Raw genomic sequence first — 17721 nt, 5'->3', positions numbered from 1 at the left:
GTTTTGGCACGCATATTTCGTAACTATGTTAGCCACGTATTTGCCAGATAAATGTATGTGGATTAGTAGCCACGAAGCAATATGACTAATATGTGGCTTTCTCATATAGTTTTAATAAAAAAAAAAATTGGCCATTATAGATTAATAAAAATGATTTGTATATTAAAAAGCAAAATATTTTTAATTATACAAAACATATTGAAATAGAAAATAAAAATGCTTCAACGGAGAAGGCTTTTTCTATTTGCTCTCTGCCGCTCTCTTTCTCCACCGTCTCCGGCACTCTCCTTCTGTCGCTGAATAGCTTCTTCTCTATATGCATTTCCCCTTGTTTGGATCCTAACAAATAAAACAAAATCCAATTGTTTTTTTTGTTGATTTGAGGAGTAAAAACCGAGAGATTTACTCTTTAAATATCGAAAAGTGTTGACAGCGCCAGATCTGAAAAGAAATGATTAGATCTAAAGGTTAGATCTGAAACGAAATAGTTAGATCTGAAATAAAGATGAAAAGAATGAGAGGAAAAGAAAGATTTACCTTTGAGCGGGTTGATTCCAAGCCGAAGATCAGGGATTCGCTGTCAAATTTCACAAAACATATCCGAATCTAAAAAGATTGATGGTTTAAAGGATCTCGGATTGTTGAAATAGAAAAAGCAAATACATTGAAGGAGAAGAAGGAGATGAAGAAGATGTACCGCCGGATTCAAGTTGGAGGTGTACCGCCGGATTCAAGTTGGAGGTTCGTGAGCGACGAAGGGATGACAATTCTTCAAGAGGAAGGGATAAGAGTGACGGCTTTTTTTCTAAGTGTTAAAGTCGAAGGGTTTTCTTGGTTTATTAACTTCTTTTTTTTTGTCAAACAAATAACTTTTGATGATTTAAAATTTTCAGCTAACCCAGAAAACCCAAATATTTTGGTGCCAAACAATTCAGCTATCCCGGGGAAACTAAAATATTTGGTTACTACTTTTCATTTAGTAAAATATATTTATGAAAGCATTTTGGAAAGGAAAAAAACATGTTTTATAATTTGGTAATTTAATTATTAATTAGTAACTTTTCAAAGACACAGTTTATACAAATAGTCACGTATATATTGTGACCACAACGTGGCAAAAGAAGTCGCGTTAAAAAACGAGACCATTTCGTGGTTAATTAAGCCACGATTAAATCATGAAAATGTCACGTATTCCATTATTTTGTATTTTGTGGCATTTTGTGACTTCTTCGTGTCTAATTAGAAAAGTGTCACGTATTATCGTGACTCTTTCATGTCTATACAAGAAATTTCTACTATTGATATGATCCATTAATGTTGTTATAAAGATAATTTTATCATTATTAATTTTGCTAGTACTCACCATCAGTTATATTTGCAAAACCCACACCAGAATAAATGATTCGTCAAAATTTTATTTTACCATTTTCGGTTAGTACTATAAATTTTCCAAGAACACATGTGTTCAAGAACTAATTTACTTAAAAGGATAATTTATGCATGAAAGTGTTTTGTGTTGATTTGAAAACATCCGATAAGATGAAAATTTCCATTAGAAAATCGATTCTTGTAGCATTTCTTATAAACCTTTGAAATGCTTGTACGAACAATTTGCATATTATGGCAATCGACCACCAGTATGGGTGTAAAAGCACTACACCAACATGATTACATTATAAATTTAAAAAAAAAACTATATTTTGAAAATATAGTGGTACACTAGATAAGAAAGTTCAAGTACTTGATATTCTTTTTTAGTTATATACTCTTCATCAATTAATTCGTTTACCTTTTTTTTTAAAGTTATCTAACCTATCGGATGTTTTTGAATAATTTGCTTTTATCCCCACATTTGGCTATTCCAATCTGCATCAAATTCTGATGTTACCATATAGATAGATTAGATACTATAGTTATCTATACTTAAAACAGGTAATTACGTGACCTTCTGGATTTGCTACGGTAAGGAGAGATGCTGGTCTGAGAATAACAGTGTTCAAAAAAGCACTAGACGGTATGTGGGTGGTGACCCAGCACCTAGCGCCTAGGAGGACTAGTCGGGGTTTAGGTATTTTAAAGCGGTTTAGGCGTTTACATTAAAAAAAATTATATATATGAAATTATATATAAAATTATGTAAAAAATATGTTAGAATAAATAAATAATAATAATTTATAAACTATAATTAGTAAAAATACATTTATTTAATTTAGATTAATGACATATGACCATTTATAAATATGTATATGAATATAAAACTTAAAAATTTAATTATATTTAGTTAAAAATAAAAAATATATATTAAAATAACATTATGTAATTTTTATACGGTCTAAGCGGTCGTGCGTCTGCTGAGCGCCTAGCGCCTAGACGGCGCCTAAGCGGCCGCCTAGACCGCTTTCTTGAACACTGGAGAATAATTAAAATTTGCATACATTGCAACTCCAACCCTTAATTTCCTTGTTCATATATATTTTTGTCCTAAACTTATAAAGAAAAAAACAACTACTCGTGACTCGTGAGTCGTGACTATCGAATCGTTGGATATGATTTTCTTATTCGTTGGCTAATTTGAAATACGTCTGAATTTAATGTCCTGGACGTTTAAAGACAAAAAAAAGTTACATGATTTTACCTGTTAATTAATTTGGAGTTTGGACTATAGTTAAGATAACTCACTCAAATTATTTGGAAGATTTTCCAAAATTTCCTTTTAGAAATGGTATTATTTGAGAAATATGAGTTATATATATATAGTATTAAAAAGTCAGAAACGATCGAGCTGCATGATTATAGAAACTCTTTATAGCTTTTATAAAAACCTCCACACTAGATACTTGACTTAAACCAAAATAAAGAACTTAAGAAAATCTCACGATAGGCACAATCAAACGCAAAGTAACACACGAAAGTGCTAAAACTAAAATGACAAAGAAAAATTCTAACTTTTTATTCCTTATATTAATTTGATTAATTTAGGACATAACCATCATCTCTTAGCTCATAATTAATATTATTCTGTAACCATAAGATCACAAACTTTAGCAGAGTTTTTCTTGGTGCTCAGCTTTCTAAAGAACCATCGGCCGGATCCTCCACCGTTCTCTTCGACTCCACCGGCGGTTGTGGCTGCGCTTGTCGTAAGACTCTTCATGTTCTCTCTGTGAAACTTTCTCGCCGTGTAAGCCTCAGCCATAGCCATCCCTCCGAGTCCCGATCCGTCTAGCGACATGTTCGAAAAGTTCAACAAGAAAAATATATAAAACTATAGTGGTAATATGTGAAAAGATGATGCAAATAGAGACAAAAGAGAGGTGATGAAATGTATTGTTGTTTTGGAATTTAAGGTGTAGGGGTTGGGATGAATATATAGAGATAAATCAGTGGGTCCATTTTAGTTGGATTTATTTTCTCTGTTTCCCACTTTTTTTTTTTTTTTTGTCATACTGTTTCCCACTTATTTATACGTACACTTTGTTGACAGCTATTATATTATACGTACGCAAATAGTGGGAATCTAAATATAATGTTTCCTATAATGTTTTACAAATACGAATGTTATCGTCGTTGCTTTAGTTTCAAGTGTCTCTATCGTCAGATAGAATGAAGAACAGTATAATTTGGTTGACTCTATTATTGAAGCATAGGAGATTACCTCGTCCTTTGTTGAGTGGTTATCAATGAAACAGATTTTAGAGTCCTATAGTTTTTTTTTTTTAAGTCGTCCAATGTTTTATTTTACAGGTAAGCTTACTATTTATACAAAGTGGACCATATATCTTTTTCTCTTTGCTTTGTCGGCAGAACTATATATAGATTATCACAATGTATTTTCTTTTATGAATGGGGTGACGTAAACAAAAACTAAAATGGGATTATACTCATTTAGCTACCTAATGTATTGAGACGGATATGAATTATACACATATTTATGTAGTAAACCAGTTATGTGTTAGCTAACGTTTATGATCAAAAGAGAGACTGGTTCTATTACTAGAAGAAAAGTGAGAATAAATATACATATATATACCCTAAACAGAAAACTATAACCCATATACATTTCCCGCATGAATTGTTTGACTGCTGAATCAGACAACAAAACTCCCATGCTATCCCGAGTAATGTATATATGATCAGATTCAATGTTTATTCAAAACAATACTTGAGAAAAGTAATCATTAAAAATCAAAAGATCATTCACTAGTTTAGATTTTTGCTAGTTAAACTAAACGATTACACCTCAAGTACCTCAAGTGAGATGATTAATCTTTTTTTTTCGATAACTCAGGAGTGAGATGATTAATCTTTAACTGATCGAATACTCAATATGCTAATCATTATACCAGTTGGTATTTTTCTTAAAACTGGTTTGTCTAAAGCCGTCGTCGCAAATAATCGCTAGACGACACCGTAAGTTTCAAAATATATATAGACGACGACTGACGAGTAATGAAGATTTCAAAATTGCGCGGCGAATCCTGATCATTCAGCGGCACAATATCACCTCTGTATAGTCATATTATACAAAACAAAACGGTTTTTACCTTTTTTTTATTGTAGTCGACAGTTAAAGATTTATGAGGCGACAGATACGACAATTAATCCCTCATTAAAATAGGAACTGAATTAAAAGTTGAAACGATAGTCAGACGATAAACAAAAGAAAAATTGAGTTGATGCAAATCTAAGATAGATCCGGATATGATTACATCCACTTAGTACTAAATATATTGCAAAAGTAGACGTATTTAGATTATTCTTAGTATAATATAGAGAAACGTATATGATTTAACTAAACGTTACAAAGACGAAAGCATTAAGCATCGCACTCTTTATGTTTTACGAGTTATAATATTACAGGAACGTCTAACGAAGCAATGAACGCAATGAACATAGCCCTTGTCGTGGCTTCTGTTCGTAAACCAGATAAAATTCCTCCAGATGAACACTAAACAATACATTTAATTAGTTAGATATCCTTAGGTTAATTTTTAACTAGTCGAAAGAGTTAATGAGTCGTGTTAGAGGCCTAGAGACTAGAGGTGCAACTTACAAAAACAGAAAACAAAAACATAATTTTAACAGTTCCTAGAGAATAGCCAAATAATGATACTTGGACTGCTTCAAGTCAAATATAATGGTTTTGATTCAACACAATCGAATTTGAATTTATATATATTCGAAAAATATTATTTATGTTTTGTAATGATACCGTAACCACTTTTCTTTTTCCTCCTTAAAGTCTTTTTACCCTACAAAAGCTAAAAATTTATATATATAAAAAAAAACTAGAAGAACTAGAAATCAAAAGACACGTAGCTTTGTTACTAGAAAGAAAAGAAAAAGACACGTAGCTTAGTTTTACAGAAATTCAAGTGAGGTTATGTTGCTTGTAAGTTGTTCTTTTCTTTTGTTCTTTTTGGTTGTTGAAAGAAATAATAACTATATTTGGTTTATGCTCATGATTCGTAAGAAATACAATGTTGTTTTGTGTTTGTCAAATTATAGTTTCTTTTTCCTTTTCTTGTCGTGGCAAATTATAGTTTAGCAAAAGACGAGAAGAAGAAGCATCTCAAAAACGATAAACTAATATTCCCAGTGGCAAGATGGGTATGAGTGGGTCGGTATAAAATAAAAACTATCAGATATTTTGGAAGAAAGTTACATATATATATATATCATATATGATATATCCATCGATCGCCATTACACATACACTTTATGAGTACATTAGAAAATCAGACAAAGAATAAACGATAATGCGCTTCTTCTTTCGATTCCTAGATTTTTGAAGAACTACTGTTTTAATGCGTTAACATCCTCTTTTATATATTTGACGTTTTTTTTTTTGGTCCCATACATGCACTACAAAACATTATGAAAAGCAACAAGTCACTATTTAGAAAATAGTAGTACTGTTTGAATGCGTTAACATCTGTATTTAACAACTACTGTCTACTGGTTAAAGTGTGTGTTTTAAGTCAATCCATTTTTGTCTGAATAAAAAAAAGGTCATTACCACTTACTACAGTACAGTCTGTGTTCTCAAATCGAAAGTCTTGGAAACATATTTCAATCTTTTAAGATTGAGATTAATACTAATCTGAATTTTCAAGGAAAATACAAAAAAAAAAAAAAAAAAAAAAAACAAAAATCCTTTAATTTGGGCCTTGGCCCAAGATACTAGCATTACAATTTGGAACCAGCTAGCGTCATCGACGCGTGCGTAGATAATATGTTGTCATTGGATCGAACACCACGTACGACGATCACATACGTTCACGTTCACGTGCTAAAGTGGAAATAGCTTAGCTGTGACCGGGAGATAAAGAGACTCGCTCACTCGAGAACCCTCCCACCACGTGCCCTTCCAGCTCCATTATATCTCGCCGTTTTGGGGCCACCATTGCACTTAATTTTTATTTTCTTATATTTTTAAATTATTTTTCTTATTTTGATTAATGCGTTTTATGATGTATATAAAAAAACCATAGGTGATAACCTCAAACTCTCATGATATTTGGATAAAAATTCGGAGCAAAATCTATACTTGTATAAATAATAAAAATAAAATAAAAAGTTAACACTATAAAGTCTTTAAAAATCGTTGATGCAGTCATGGAGTGTGAAGTACATCTTACGATCTTAACCATTGACATCATTAACTTTTACTAGTAATGCTTTTTATTTTTATTTTTTTATTTAATGTGGTTATTAGTATTATTCTATACACATTTGTTTGATCATTAATCAGATTTATGTAAAAAAAAAAAATTCGAATTGGTCAGACACCTCCAAGGCTTCCAAAAAATAAATACACCCTGACATAATAAATAAAAATCTTCATTACTACTTCCATAATTATAAAATAAAATAAAATAAAAATGGGACCATATGATAAAAAATAATAATAAGAAATGAAAGCGAAATTAAGGAATGATAATAGAGAGGCGTTGGCGGGATGTCTCTGTTCTTAATCAACGCTTTTTGTCTCTAAATACAAAACTTAAACCCTTGTCAACAACACATTACATAATACATTACACTCTACTAATTAAGTACTCTACTCTTTCCTTCTCCTCTCATCTCCTACCGTTGTGTGATATTTCACCAAATCACCAACACTTAACAACAACAACAAAATCAATCAGTAATCAAAAAAAAACCTAACCTAATCTCCCTCTCTCCCTCCAAATCCCTAATTCTTGCCTTGAATCTCCTCTAGATCCGTTAATGCAGATTTTTTTTTTAATTCCCTTTTTGATATTATTATTATTAGCTTACCCCCAATTTTGAAATTCACAGACTTTATATTTTATTATTATTATTATTATTATTATCATCAGTAAGAAGAACAAGTGAGAGAGAGATTTACTCATCGTGGGTTTGAAGAAGATTCTTACATTGGTCGGGCGTTATTAGTTTTTGCTTCCGACATAAGTGTACCCAATTCAGATCCGTTAACTAGGTCAGATGATCCCATCCATTTCATCTCCATTTATGCAATTAACCCAATCAAAATCAAAGCTCTTTGTTTTTGTTTTTTTTTTTTTATTGCTATTTTTTTTTTTGTTTCAGCCATTATTAAGAAATCACGACTTGTTTTGTTGTTCTAGTGAGTAATTTTTGTTCCCAGTGTTTGGGTGTTTCTTCAGAGCTACTAAATCTGGAGAATGTGTTGTTGTTTATAGATAGTGGAACTTTTGCTTAATTTGGCTAAGCATGTGTGTGTCTCTCTTGAATCGGATCTCTTACTCTCGATTTGAGGTGTTTTTACAAATTGGGTTTATATAGTTTTAAGGTGAGATTGGATCTGCGGGTTACCATCTACAAGTGTGTGTACTTTTAGATTTTGTTTCTGTTTCGCCATTTTTTTTTTTCAGAAAAATCTCTTTGCTATTTTTGGGAACTGAGGTATCATTTAATAGTTTGTGGTGATTTAGTGGAATTAGCATCTGGAATCTTTGAACAGCTGAGAGTGACTTAACATCTCAGCTAGCACTGCTTGGTTTCATTGTTCTATGTAGTATTTGTTCTTGCTAGATTTAAGGGCTCTAACTGGAACATATATATATATATGAAGATGAGCACGGAAACGAAAATTGAGCTTGTTTGTTTCCATATGTGTGTTGCTTGCAGTTGCAGGTGAGACAGTCTGTTTTGATTAAATTTTTTCGAGTAATGTCGAGACTGGCAAAATGGAAGCTGGAGAAAGCCAAAGTCAAAGTGGTCTTTCGATTGCAGTTTCACGCTACCCATGTAAGTCAAATAACTTCCTATTGTTTTTGGCTTTTTGCCTGTGTTCTTCGGCTGTTGGTGTGTGAAACTATGTATCTTTGAGTAGTTATGTAAGATGTTGATGATGTGTGCTTGCTGAATGTGCGTGCACAGTGGTGATCTGATGGGTGTTTTGTTTTTCTTTTTTCTAAAAGGTTCCACAAGTGGGATGGGACAAACTATTCATATCTTTCATTCCCGCTGACTCCGTTAAAGCTACAGCAAAGACAACAAAAGCGCTTGTGAGAAATGGAACTTGCAAGTGGGGTGATCCCATCTATGAAACTACAAGGCTACTTCAGGATACAAGGACCAAGCACTATGATGAAAAGCTTTATAAGATTGTTGTTGCTATGGTATCATTCTACTTTTTCTTTCCTATCTTTTCTCTTTTATTTCCTTTTTCTTTCAGACTTCTAATTTCAAAGTTAATTATTCTTCTCTCTTATGAGATCAGGGTACTTCTAGATCTAGTATCCTTGGAGAGGCTATGATCAACCTTGCTGAATATGCTGATGCCTTAAAGCCTTTTGCTGTGGCATTGCCCTTGCAAGGTTGTGATTCAGGAGCTATCTTGCATGTATGGACCATTTGGCATCTATTCTCTGTTTCTCACGTTCCGATGAAGAAATAGACTTCTTTCTTAAGCTCATAGATTGGAATCTCAACGTTTTTGTTTTTTTTTTTCAGGTCACTATACAGCTTTTAACTTCAAAAACTGGTTTCAGAGAGTTCGAGCAGCAGAGAGAACTCAGTGAGAGGGGTCCATCAGCGACCCCTGACCATAGCAGTCCTGACGAATCTTCTCGTGGCAGGATTTCACCTTCTGATGAGACTCTTTTTCATGTTGATAAGGTTTGTTCTTCTTTTCTCATAAAATCTTCATGAATGTGTCCTTTCAAACTTTGCTCTTAACGGATCCATGATTTGAAAATATGCTTTCAAAAATGATATCCTGATTTGTATGTAGTTTCATGGTCACCTTCTTATAGAACACAACTTATATTGTCAAATATCTTTTTGCAGACAAATATAAGAGGGAGTTTCAAAGAAAAGTTCCGAGATAATTCTTTAGTTGAAGGAACTGTGGGGAGACATGACCTTGATTCAGGACTGGGATTTGATGTCTCTTCAAACACATCAGGGAGCCTAAGTGCAGAGAAACACGATATATCCAGCACGAATGAAATTGATAGCCTCAAAAGCTTAGTATCTGGAGATTTGAGTGGACTTGCTCAGAGCCATCTGAAAGAGAAAGACGGTCGCGAGTGGCAGCATCATAGCTGGGGGTCAGACTATCTTGGTAGGAATAGCGATTTGGGAAATGCAATAGAAGACAACAATAAGCTTAAAGGATTCTTGGACGACATGGAATCATCCATTAATGAGATTAAGATTGAAGTGAGTTCGCTACAGTCCCATGCAGATGATATAGGTTCCAAAGCTCAAGATTTTTCTCAAATACTTATATCAGAGATTGGTTCTGGGGATCATTTGGTCAGAGAAGTATCTGTGCTGAAATCAGAGTGCTCAAAGTTAAAAGAAGAGATGGAGCGCCTACGTAGCGTCAAATCACACATGCTATATAATAGCAAAGACCAAGATAATGTTCCACACAGTCTACAATTAAGATGGCTGCAGGGACTTTTAGTTGTAGAGGATAACATACGAGAAATACAAAACAAAGTTAGCTATGGCTACCATGACAGAGACTTAAGAGTGTTCCTCTCAGACTTTGAGTCTCTGCTTGGAGTTCTACAGGATTTTAAACGGCAGATTGGCCAGCCTATATCTCACTTCAGCTCAATACCATCTGAGAAAATCACCACGACTGATAAGAAAGAGAGAGGCGTGTCAAAAGCAGAGCATTTCGTATCAGGTTCCGAGTTGGACACTGATATTTATCAACCAGAACTCGATCCACTTCAATATCTTGGTATGCCTGATCTTACTTCTCGTGAACCCAATTCAGCAGAATCTGCTAGTGCCATGAGAGATAAGATACTCGAGCTTGTACGAGGGCTCGACGAGTCTAAAGCTGAACGTGATAGCCTTGCCAAGAAAATGGATCAGATGGAATGCTATTATGAATCTCTGGTCCAGGAGCTTGAGGAAACTCAAAGGCAGTTGCTTGTAGAGTTACAGAGTCTAAGGACTGAACATTCCACGTGCGTCTATAGTATCTCTGGTGCGAAGGCTGAGATGGAAACGTTGCGCCAAGATATGAATGAGCAAACACTAAGATTTTGTGAGGAGAAGAAAGCTTTAGACTCTTTGAATGAAGAACTGGATAAACGAGCTATGGCTGCAGAGGCAGCACTTAAAAGGGCCCGCTTAAATTATTCTATTGCTGTCAACCATCTGCAGAAGGATCTTGAATTGCTTTCATCCCAGGTTGTATCTATGTTTGAGACCAATGAGAACCTCATTAAGCAAGCTTTTCCAGACCCTCCACAAAGCTTTCACGAATGCATCCAGTCACCAGATGATTCAAAGCCTGAGAAACAGGAATCTCGAGATGTAAAACTCACACAGTTTCAGAATGAGAAAAAGGGGATGAAGGAACACCCCATAAAAGGTGATATTCTTCTAGAAGATTTGAAGAGATCTCTTTATGTGCAAGAAAGTCTATATCAAAAAGTTGAAGAAGAACTCTATGAGATGCACTCAAGGAACTTATATCTGGAAGTATTCTCGAACATTCTACGGGAAACTTTTATTGAAGCAAGTGTTGACATTAGGATCATGAAAGCGAAAATTGATGAACTAGGATGGCAGCTGGAACTTTCAACAGAGGCCAAGGAAATGTTGAAGCAGAGGCTGGATATTACTTTGGACGAGGTTTGCTCCCTGGAGGAGGAGAAAACCACATGCATTGCCAAATGGAATTCTGTAGCTATGCAGAATCAAATTGTAGAAGCAAGTTTGCAGAATATTACTCAGGAGAACCTTACCCTTCTGCAAAAGATTGATGAACTTGAATCCCTAATGTTTCAGTCCAACAATTGGAAGACCAATTATGAGACATGCATTTGTGAGAAAAAAGAGCTTACAGTGCTTATGGAGAAAGAAGCGCTGGAAAAAAATCATTTTCAGACAAGGCTTGCTGCTGTGCAGGCTGAGTTTGATTCTGTGAGAGGTAAGCTTGATGATCTGGTCACAGCAAATGAAAGTCTACAGAACAACTTCAGTAGTCTGAAAGACAAGTTGATAAACACGTTAGGCTGCTACAATGAAAAACTTGTTTCGTTGCCACTGTGGGAAGAAGGAGTGGATCTTGATTTGGAGTCCCATAATTTAACAGAGGAGCTTGATAAATTCCTGTGTAAGATATGTGAAAAATGTTTCGTACTTATGTCGGAGAACAATGATCTGATGAAAGAAAAATCCAAGGCAGAGTCATATGTAAGGGCTGCTGAGTCGGATGTTATGGAGCTCAAGCAGAAGCATGAGAATGATGTACATTGTCTGGTCACCAAACTAGAAGCTTCCACTACCCTCCTCCAGAGACTTCAGTTGGAAACTGAGTCTATCATGGACAAAATGAAGGTTATTACTGAAGCTGAACAAAACTATGAGAGCCGTCACATGGACTTTCTTTCTCGTCTGGAATATTTTGAGAATGAAATACATCTACTTGTTGCAAAGAATGAGGGGCTTGGTCAAGAGATTAGTGAATTAAGCTCTGTAGCTGTTGAACATGGAAGAACCAAGCTGCTTGTGGAAGAACTGGCTGAGGAAAAAAAACGTGTTCTGGTCTCTCTTCAGGATAAATCTCAGGAAACGTTGGGTCTTGTGCGTGAGCTTGAAAATTTAAAGACAACATTTGACCATGAGTTGGAACTTGAAAGAAGTTTGAGGCAGGAACTAGAAATTAAAATGCAAGATCTTACATCTCAGTTGATTGTGAAAAGTTCCAAATTGATGAGTTTTGATGAGCAAAACTCTGAGTTGGTCCGTCTTAAGCAAATGGTGTCCGATCTGGAGCTGGAGAAGGAAACTCACGCTCTTTGTCTGACAAGATATGAAACATCTCTGAGAAGCTTGAATCATGATTCATCATATATTTCCGATTTGGAATCTCAGTTACTTGAAATGATGGAATTTTCAGTAGCTGCAGAAATCCAGGTTGTTTTCACAAGAACAGAATGGGAGACTTATGCTGACAAGCTCCACAAGGAACATTTTGAGGTACTGAATGCGTTCAATGACTCTCGTAATGTAGGAGCTCAGCATATGGATGCTAATATAAAGTTGTTGGCAGATCTCGACTCTGTAAAATCAGAATTGAAAATGGAGAGAAGTTTGAGAAACAACTTAGACAGCAGAGTTGAAGAACTCGCCTCTGAGTTAGATGAAAAGCATTTGTTGTTGGAGAACTTTGATTTGCAAAGATCTCAAGTGGAACTTTTGGAGAAGATGGTAGCTGAGCTGGAATCTGAAAAGTCTTTTCAACGTTTGGAGTATGTCAGAAATGCTCATCGAGAGTCTTCTTTTATAGAAGAACTATATCAACGTTTAGTGGCTGCAGATGTTCAGCTTACTTTTACAAAGATACAGTCTGAGATCTGTATTAATGACCTTGGAGAACAACTTAGCTGCTGCTCTAAGAGCCACCTTGAGTTTCAAAAGAAGCACACTGATGTGGAATCTGCCCTTAACCATTGTCTAGTCAACGAAACGCGGTATATGGAAGAAAACAATCAGTTATTGATTAGTCTTGAAGTCTTAAAGTCTGAACTAGAGTCTTCCACGGCTAAGAATAGAGCTCTTGCTGATAGAAATCATGAAATGACAGTTGAACTCAAAGAGCACGCAACTAGGGATGAGAATGCAGAAAGAAGTTCATCTGAGAGAAACTTATGTGCTGATGAGGTCGAGCAGTTGAAATCTTTGTTGGTTGTGCATGAAGAAGAAATAGAAAATTTGACGGTGTTAAAGGCTGAGGCGGAAATTACTGTTGAGATACTAAAAGACGAACTAATTGGGCTGTGTGGAAAAGGTGCCAGTGAGCTTGAAACACTGAAAAATAGGTGCAGTGATCTGACTCAGAAGCTCTCTGAGCAGATTTTAAAAACAGAGGAGTTCAAAAGCTTGTCCAATCATTTGAAAGAGCTTAAGGACAATGCTGAAGCTGAATGCAATCGTGCCCGTGAAAAGGCCGACTATAAAGCCCCGCTAACTCCACAGCAGGAGTCGTTGAGAATCATTTTCATCAAAGAACAGTATGAAACCAAGCTGCAGGAACTTCAATATCAACTGACCATGTCCAAAAAGCATGGTGAGGAGATTCTGATGAAATTACAAGATGCCATTGATGAGAATGAAGCAAGGAAAAAGGCAGAATCCAGCCATTTCAAGAGAACTAAAGAGCTCGGAGATAAAATATTGGAACTGGAGGCTGATCGACAATCTGTTATCCATGATAAACGTGAGAAAATGACGGATTATGACATGATGAAGGCTGAGCTGGATTGTTCATTATTAAGTCTTGAGTGCTGCAAAGAAGAAAAACAGAGGGTTGAAGCTCTTCTGCAGCAATGCAAAGAGGAAAACTTGAAAATGGCCAAAGAGTTAGAATCATTGAGAGAACTAGTACAATGTTACAGCTCTCATAAAAATATTGAGATGGGAGAACATGATAGATTGAGCATTGATGATCGTGTGTCAGAGTTGGCTGACAAAAATATATCTGCAGTGTCTCCAGGCGACTTGGTGAACCACAAGCAAAGGGATGGTGCTTGTTTTGTTCCCACAGTGGAGACCATCAGTCCCAGGTCAAACATTGAGGTAACTATCAGGTCAAACTAGCAGTTATTTGGAAGTTAGATTTCTTCAAGTTCATGGTATCATTAAAATTAGTTCTGCTCCAACCAGTCTTGTTAAAGTTCTGCTCCATCTTCTTTATGAAATGTTATGCGTAACTAGTTTACGTGATTAATTAAGCTGGTAATGACTAGCCTACTACGTATTTCGATGTTACATATTAGGCTTATTGTTTTCTGTGACTCAGTGGGAAAGAAGGTGCTGCTATGATTAGGTGTTTATAATGCTTATTATATTTACACCTTATTAATGTATGTTTATTGTTCATCAGGGTGCTATTCAATTGAGCAATGTAAGCGGAAACGGAGACCAATTACCTTCAGGAGAAGCAATGGCGCTTGAAAAAAGTGAAGAAAGCCTTGCTTTGATCAATAATAATTTCAGGGCAGAGACTTTAAGGTCTAGCATGGATCACTTGAACAATGAGGTAATAATATTTGGATTGTGGGTTAAAATTTCATATGAGTGGAGTTAAAATTATTGGATGTATTAATATCTGACTTTGGTTGGATTGGATTGCAATTTTATTTCACAATGTCTACTTGTTGGTTATCTGCAGAACAATTTTATATTGTGACACTGGATCTTTTATTTTGTCTTCTTTACAGCTAGAACGGATGAAGAATGAGAATCTACTTCAACCTCAAGATGACAACGATTCAGACGCCAGATTTCCGGGTTTGGAACAGGAGCTGATACAATTGCGTCAGGTGAGGATGTTTACCTTTTAGAGATTGTAATATATATTGAAGCATGTGCGTCCAGAAGTCTTACGATCATCTTTCCAACAGGCAAAAGAAGAACTTCAAAGCATCTTCCCTCTATCTCATGAGAACTTCAGTTGCGGAAACGCATTGGAAAGGGTTCTTGCACTGGAGATAGAACTTGCTGAAGCATTGCGTGGAAAGAAAAAATCAACCATCCATTTCCAGAGGTACATGTATCCAAGATTCTGTTATTTATTTTCGCCTTTGTAAAACCAAGATACTGCAGGAACGAGTAAAACTCTATACTAGACGTTGAACTTATTCCTTTTTGCCTGAATTTGCAGCTCTTTCTTGAAGCAACACACCGATGACGAAGCAATCTTCCAGAGTTTCAGAGACATAAACAATCTAATTGAAGAAATGCTGGAGACCAAAGGCCGGTATTCATCTATGGAGACAGAGCTTAGGGAAATGCATGACCGTTATTCTCAGCTAAGCCTCAAGTTTGCAGAGGTTGAAGGGGAGAGACAAAAGCTCATGATGACTCTGAAGAACGTTAGGGCATCAAAGAAGGCTATGCTCTTGAACCGCTCATCGTCAGCAACTCTTGGTGAACATTAATGCACAGATGTTACTTACTACTATGTATATAAGTTCCAAGAATGTTGAATAAGTCCAAGTTCTAACAGTGGTCTCGAGTTATAGATAGCTTAATATAATTGTTCTTTATTCAAGATATGGGGATCTCGAAGTCATGTATCTCTTCTCTGTATTGTATAGAAAACCCCATATTCTTTAATTAAAAGAATGAAAAGCGTAGTTGAGAACACAGATATAGTGGCATGTCTTCTTTCATTACCAGTAAATCTTCTGTTATTTCACTGTTGTGGAATATATTTGTATAATATATCAAACTAGACAGTGGTCTCAAGTTATAGATAGCTTAATATAAAGGCTGAGGCGGAACCTACAGTTGAGATACTAAAAGATATACTAACTGGGCTGTGTGGAAAAGGTGCGAGTGAGCTTGAAACACTGAAAAATAGGTGCAGTGACCTCACTCAGAAGCTCTCTGAGCAGATTTGGAAAAAAGCGGAGTTCAAAAGGTTGTCCAATCATTTGAAAGAGGGGAAGGAATGGTGAAGCTGAATGTAATTGTGCCCGTGAAAAGACCGATTATAAATCCCCACTAGCCCCACAGCAGGAGTCGTCGTTGAGAATCATTTTCATTAAAGAACAGTATGAAACCAAGCTGCAGGGACTTCAATATCAGCTGACCATGTCCAAGAAGCATAGTGAGGAGATTCTGATGAAATTACAAGATGTCATTGATGGGAACGAAGCAAGGAAAAAGGCAGAATCCAGCCATTTAAAGAAAACTAAAGAGCTTGGAGAAAAAATATAGTGATGTGTATTGTTTAGAAACCCCATATTCTACACAGATGTAGTGTTATCTTACTGTTGTTGAAGATATTTGCATATTATATCAAAACAGAGCATTGAGCAGTATCTAAAATATGAGAAACCTAACATTTACTTCTCTTCACGGAATGTTGTTGAGCTGAGATAGACGTTGTAGGGACTGTGGGAGTACATGGCTGAATTTCCCAACAGTTTTCCTCTTCCTCAGCATATGCGTCCTCCAATTGGCACAAGACCTAGATTGACAAGTGGATCGCAACATGATGATTATTTCTATATAGCAAAAGTTGCAACAAGCGGAAAACATGCATAATCATTGGTTACCTTGAGATGCTTCCAAGTAGAGCTAGTATCTTCCCGTATATAGGCTACTAAACCAAGCTTACTAGTCCTTTAAGGTTCACCTTGGTAGTACACGACAGTTCTTTTTCTATTGGAGTAAGCCTGAAATAGCTTGAGGTTAAAAAAAAAGTATATTTAGGAGAAAAGCTAAATATATATATATATATATATATTTGTGTTTTAGGAGTTATCTAAAATAAGTTAAGTTTCCTATTTGGATTGGGAAATTTGTCTAAGATTTTATATATAAGGAGATGCAAGGATGTTGCATAACTTATGAGTTGAGAGAAAGAGAGATTGTTGAGAGCTTTAGTTTTTGAGTTAGTTTTTTTAAAGCAAGAGAGAGTCTTTTATAAACAATCCTTGTTCTAATTGTTTGAATCAATAATTGGTATCAGAACTATATTGATTCAAACTTTCTAGTGTTCATCAAATCATGAGTGAGATCGTTGAGGTAAAACCTAAAGAAGGGGGCCCTCGACAGTTCAATGTCCGATGCTAAATCCGACCAACTATACAGTATGGACCATGAAGATGAAATTAATGCTTAAGGTGAACAAAGTGTGGAAGCTATTGAACCAGGCGGAAGCGATGACAAAAAAGATGACATGGCTCGAGCACTTATATTCCAGTCCATCCCAGAAGCCTTAGTTTTACAAGTTGGAAATCTCCCTACCACACAAGACGTTTGAAATGCGATAAAATCTCGATATATTGGAACTGAAAGAGTAAAGGAAGCGAGATTGCATACATTAATGGCAGAGTTTGAGAGAATAAAGATGAAAGAGTCTGATACCATCGGCTGGAAGACTTTCAGAACTTTCAACAAAGTCTGCAGCTTTGGGAGAAATCATTGAAGAGTCAAAACTTGTCAAGAAATTTCTTATTGTTGCAATTCCTGGTTTGTTTGTTGAATGTTGTTTGATGGTTAGAGATATCTCAATTGCTTGTGTGTATAACCCAGTTGATGGGAGGATTGCCTCAATGAGTGTTTATAAAATACTCATGCATCTCATATGTGTTGTGGTGTAGGTAAAGGCAAGGTGTGATCGTGGAATCAAGGCGATGAAGAGGAGGATGTTCTAGTGGCTCGTTGATGTGTTCTCTGACTTCTGTTAGGTTGCTAAACTTGAGTCATAGAATGTTG

The 17721-nt window shown here is 35.6% G+C and overlaps 2 protein-coding genes and 1 long non-coding RNA gene across 8 annotated transcripts; 1 reads left to right on the top strand and 2 right to left on the bottom strand.

The window, feature by feature from the left end:
- Positions 1 to 141: 141 nt before the first annotated feature.
- On the bottom strand, positions 142 to 944 carry LOC147923460 (uncharacterized). Of its 2 annotated transcripts, XR_015585729.1 has the most exons (3): positions 698 to 944; positions 538 to 606; positions 142 to 441 (listed from the first exon to the last, which is right to left on the bottom strand). It is a non-coding gene; the product is annotated as an uncharacterized LOC147923460 (long non-coding RNA). The 2 variants fall into 2 exon arrangements; XR_015585728.1 differs by having other exon boundaries at positions 538 to 944.
- A 1846-nt stretch (positions 945 to 2790) lies between these two features.
- On the bottom strand, positions 2791 to 3328 carry LOC104756550 (uncharacterized). Its single transcript, XM_010479156.2, has one exon. It carries the CDS (start codon positions 3230 to 3232, stop codon positions 3014 to 3016), a length of 219 nt encoding a protein of 72 aa, XP_010477458.1. The 5' UTR covers positions 3233 to 3328; the 3' UTR covers positions 2791 to 3013.
- Positions 3329 to 7030: 3702 nt separating this feature from the next.
- On the top strand, positions 7031 to 15641 carry LOC104756549 (uncharacterized). Of its 5 annotated transcripts, none has more exons than XR_015586614.1 (11): positions 7031 to 7468; positions 8140 to 8259; positions 8433 to 8633; positions 8735 to 8857; positions 8968 to 9132; positions 9304 to 12468; positions 12542 to 14067; positions 14375 to 14530; positions 14712 to 14813; positions 14895 to 15037; positions 15155 to 15641. XR_015586614.1 is itself a non-coding variant. In XM_010479155.2 (10 exons), exons 2-10 carry the CDS (start codon positions 8182 to 8184, stop codon positions 15429 to 15431), a joined length of 6009 nt encoding a protein of 2002 aa, XP_010477457.2. In that variant the 5' UTR covers positions 7031 to 7468; positions 8140 to 8181; the 3' UTR covers positions 15432 to 15641. The 5 variants fall into 5 exon arrangements, 3 of the variants coding, with proteins under 3 accessions (XP_010477457.2, XP_087350939.1, XP_087350940.1); XR_015586615.1 differs by having other exon boundaries at positions 7342 to 7468; positions 8146 to 8259; XM_010479155.2 differs by having other exon boundaries at positions 9304 to 14067.
- Positions 15642 to 17721: the final 2080 nt, after the last annotated feature.

The sequence above is a fragment of the Camelina sativa genome, chromosome 17 (assembly GCF_030686135.1).
Source record: "Camelina sativa cultivar CO46 ecotype springtype chromosome 17, ASM3068613v1".
Classification (NCBI taxonomy): Eukaryota; Viridiplantae; Streptophyta; class Magnoliopsida; order Brassicales; family Brassicaceae; genus Camelina; species Camelina sativa.
The sequence above is the reverse complement of the archived record's forward strand: the minus strand, read 5'-3'. Positions and strand labels throughout refer to the sequence as shown.

Bases quoted from the DNA above. Each gene is read 5' to 3' on its own strand.
- LOC104756550 (XM_010479156.2), bottom strand. From the start codon at position 3,232: ATGTCGCTAGACGGATCGGGACTCGGAGGGATGGCTATGGCTGAGGCT.
- LOC104756549 (XM_010479155.2), top strand. From the start codon at position 8,182: ATGTCGAGACTGGCAAAATGGAAGCTGGAGAAAGCCAAAGTCAAAGTG. The intron at 8,260-8,432 runs GTAAGTCAAATA...TTTTTCTAAAAG, and splicing joins TGCAGTTTCACGCTACCCAT to GTTCCACAAGTGGGATGGGA. The intron at 14,814-14,894 runs GTGAGGATGTTT...TCTTTCCAACAG, and splicing joins AGCTGATACAATTGCGTCAG to GCAAAAGAAGAACTTCAAAG.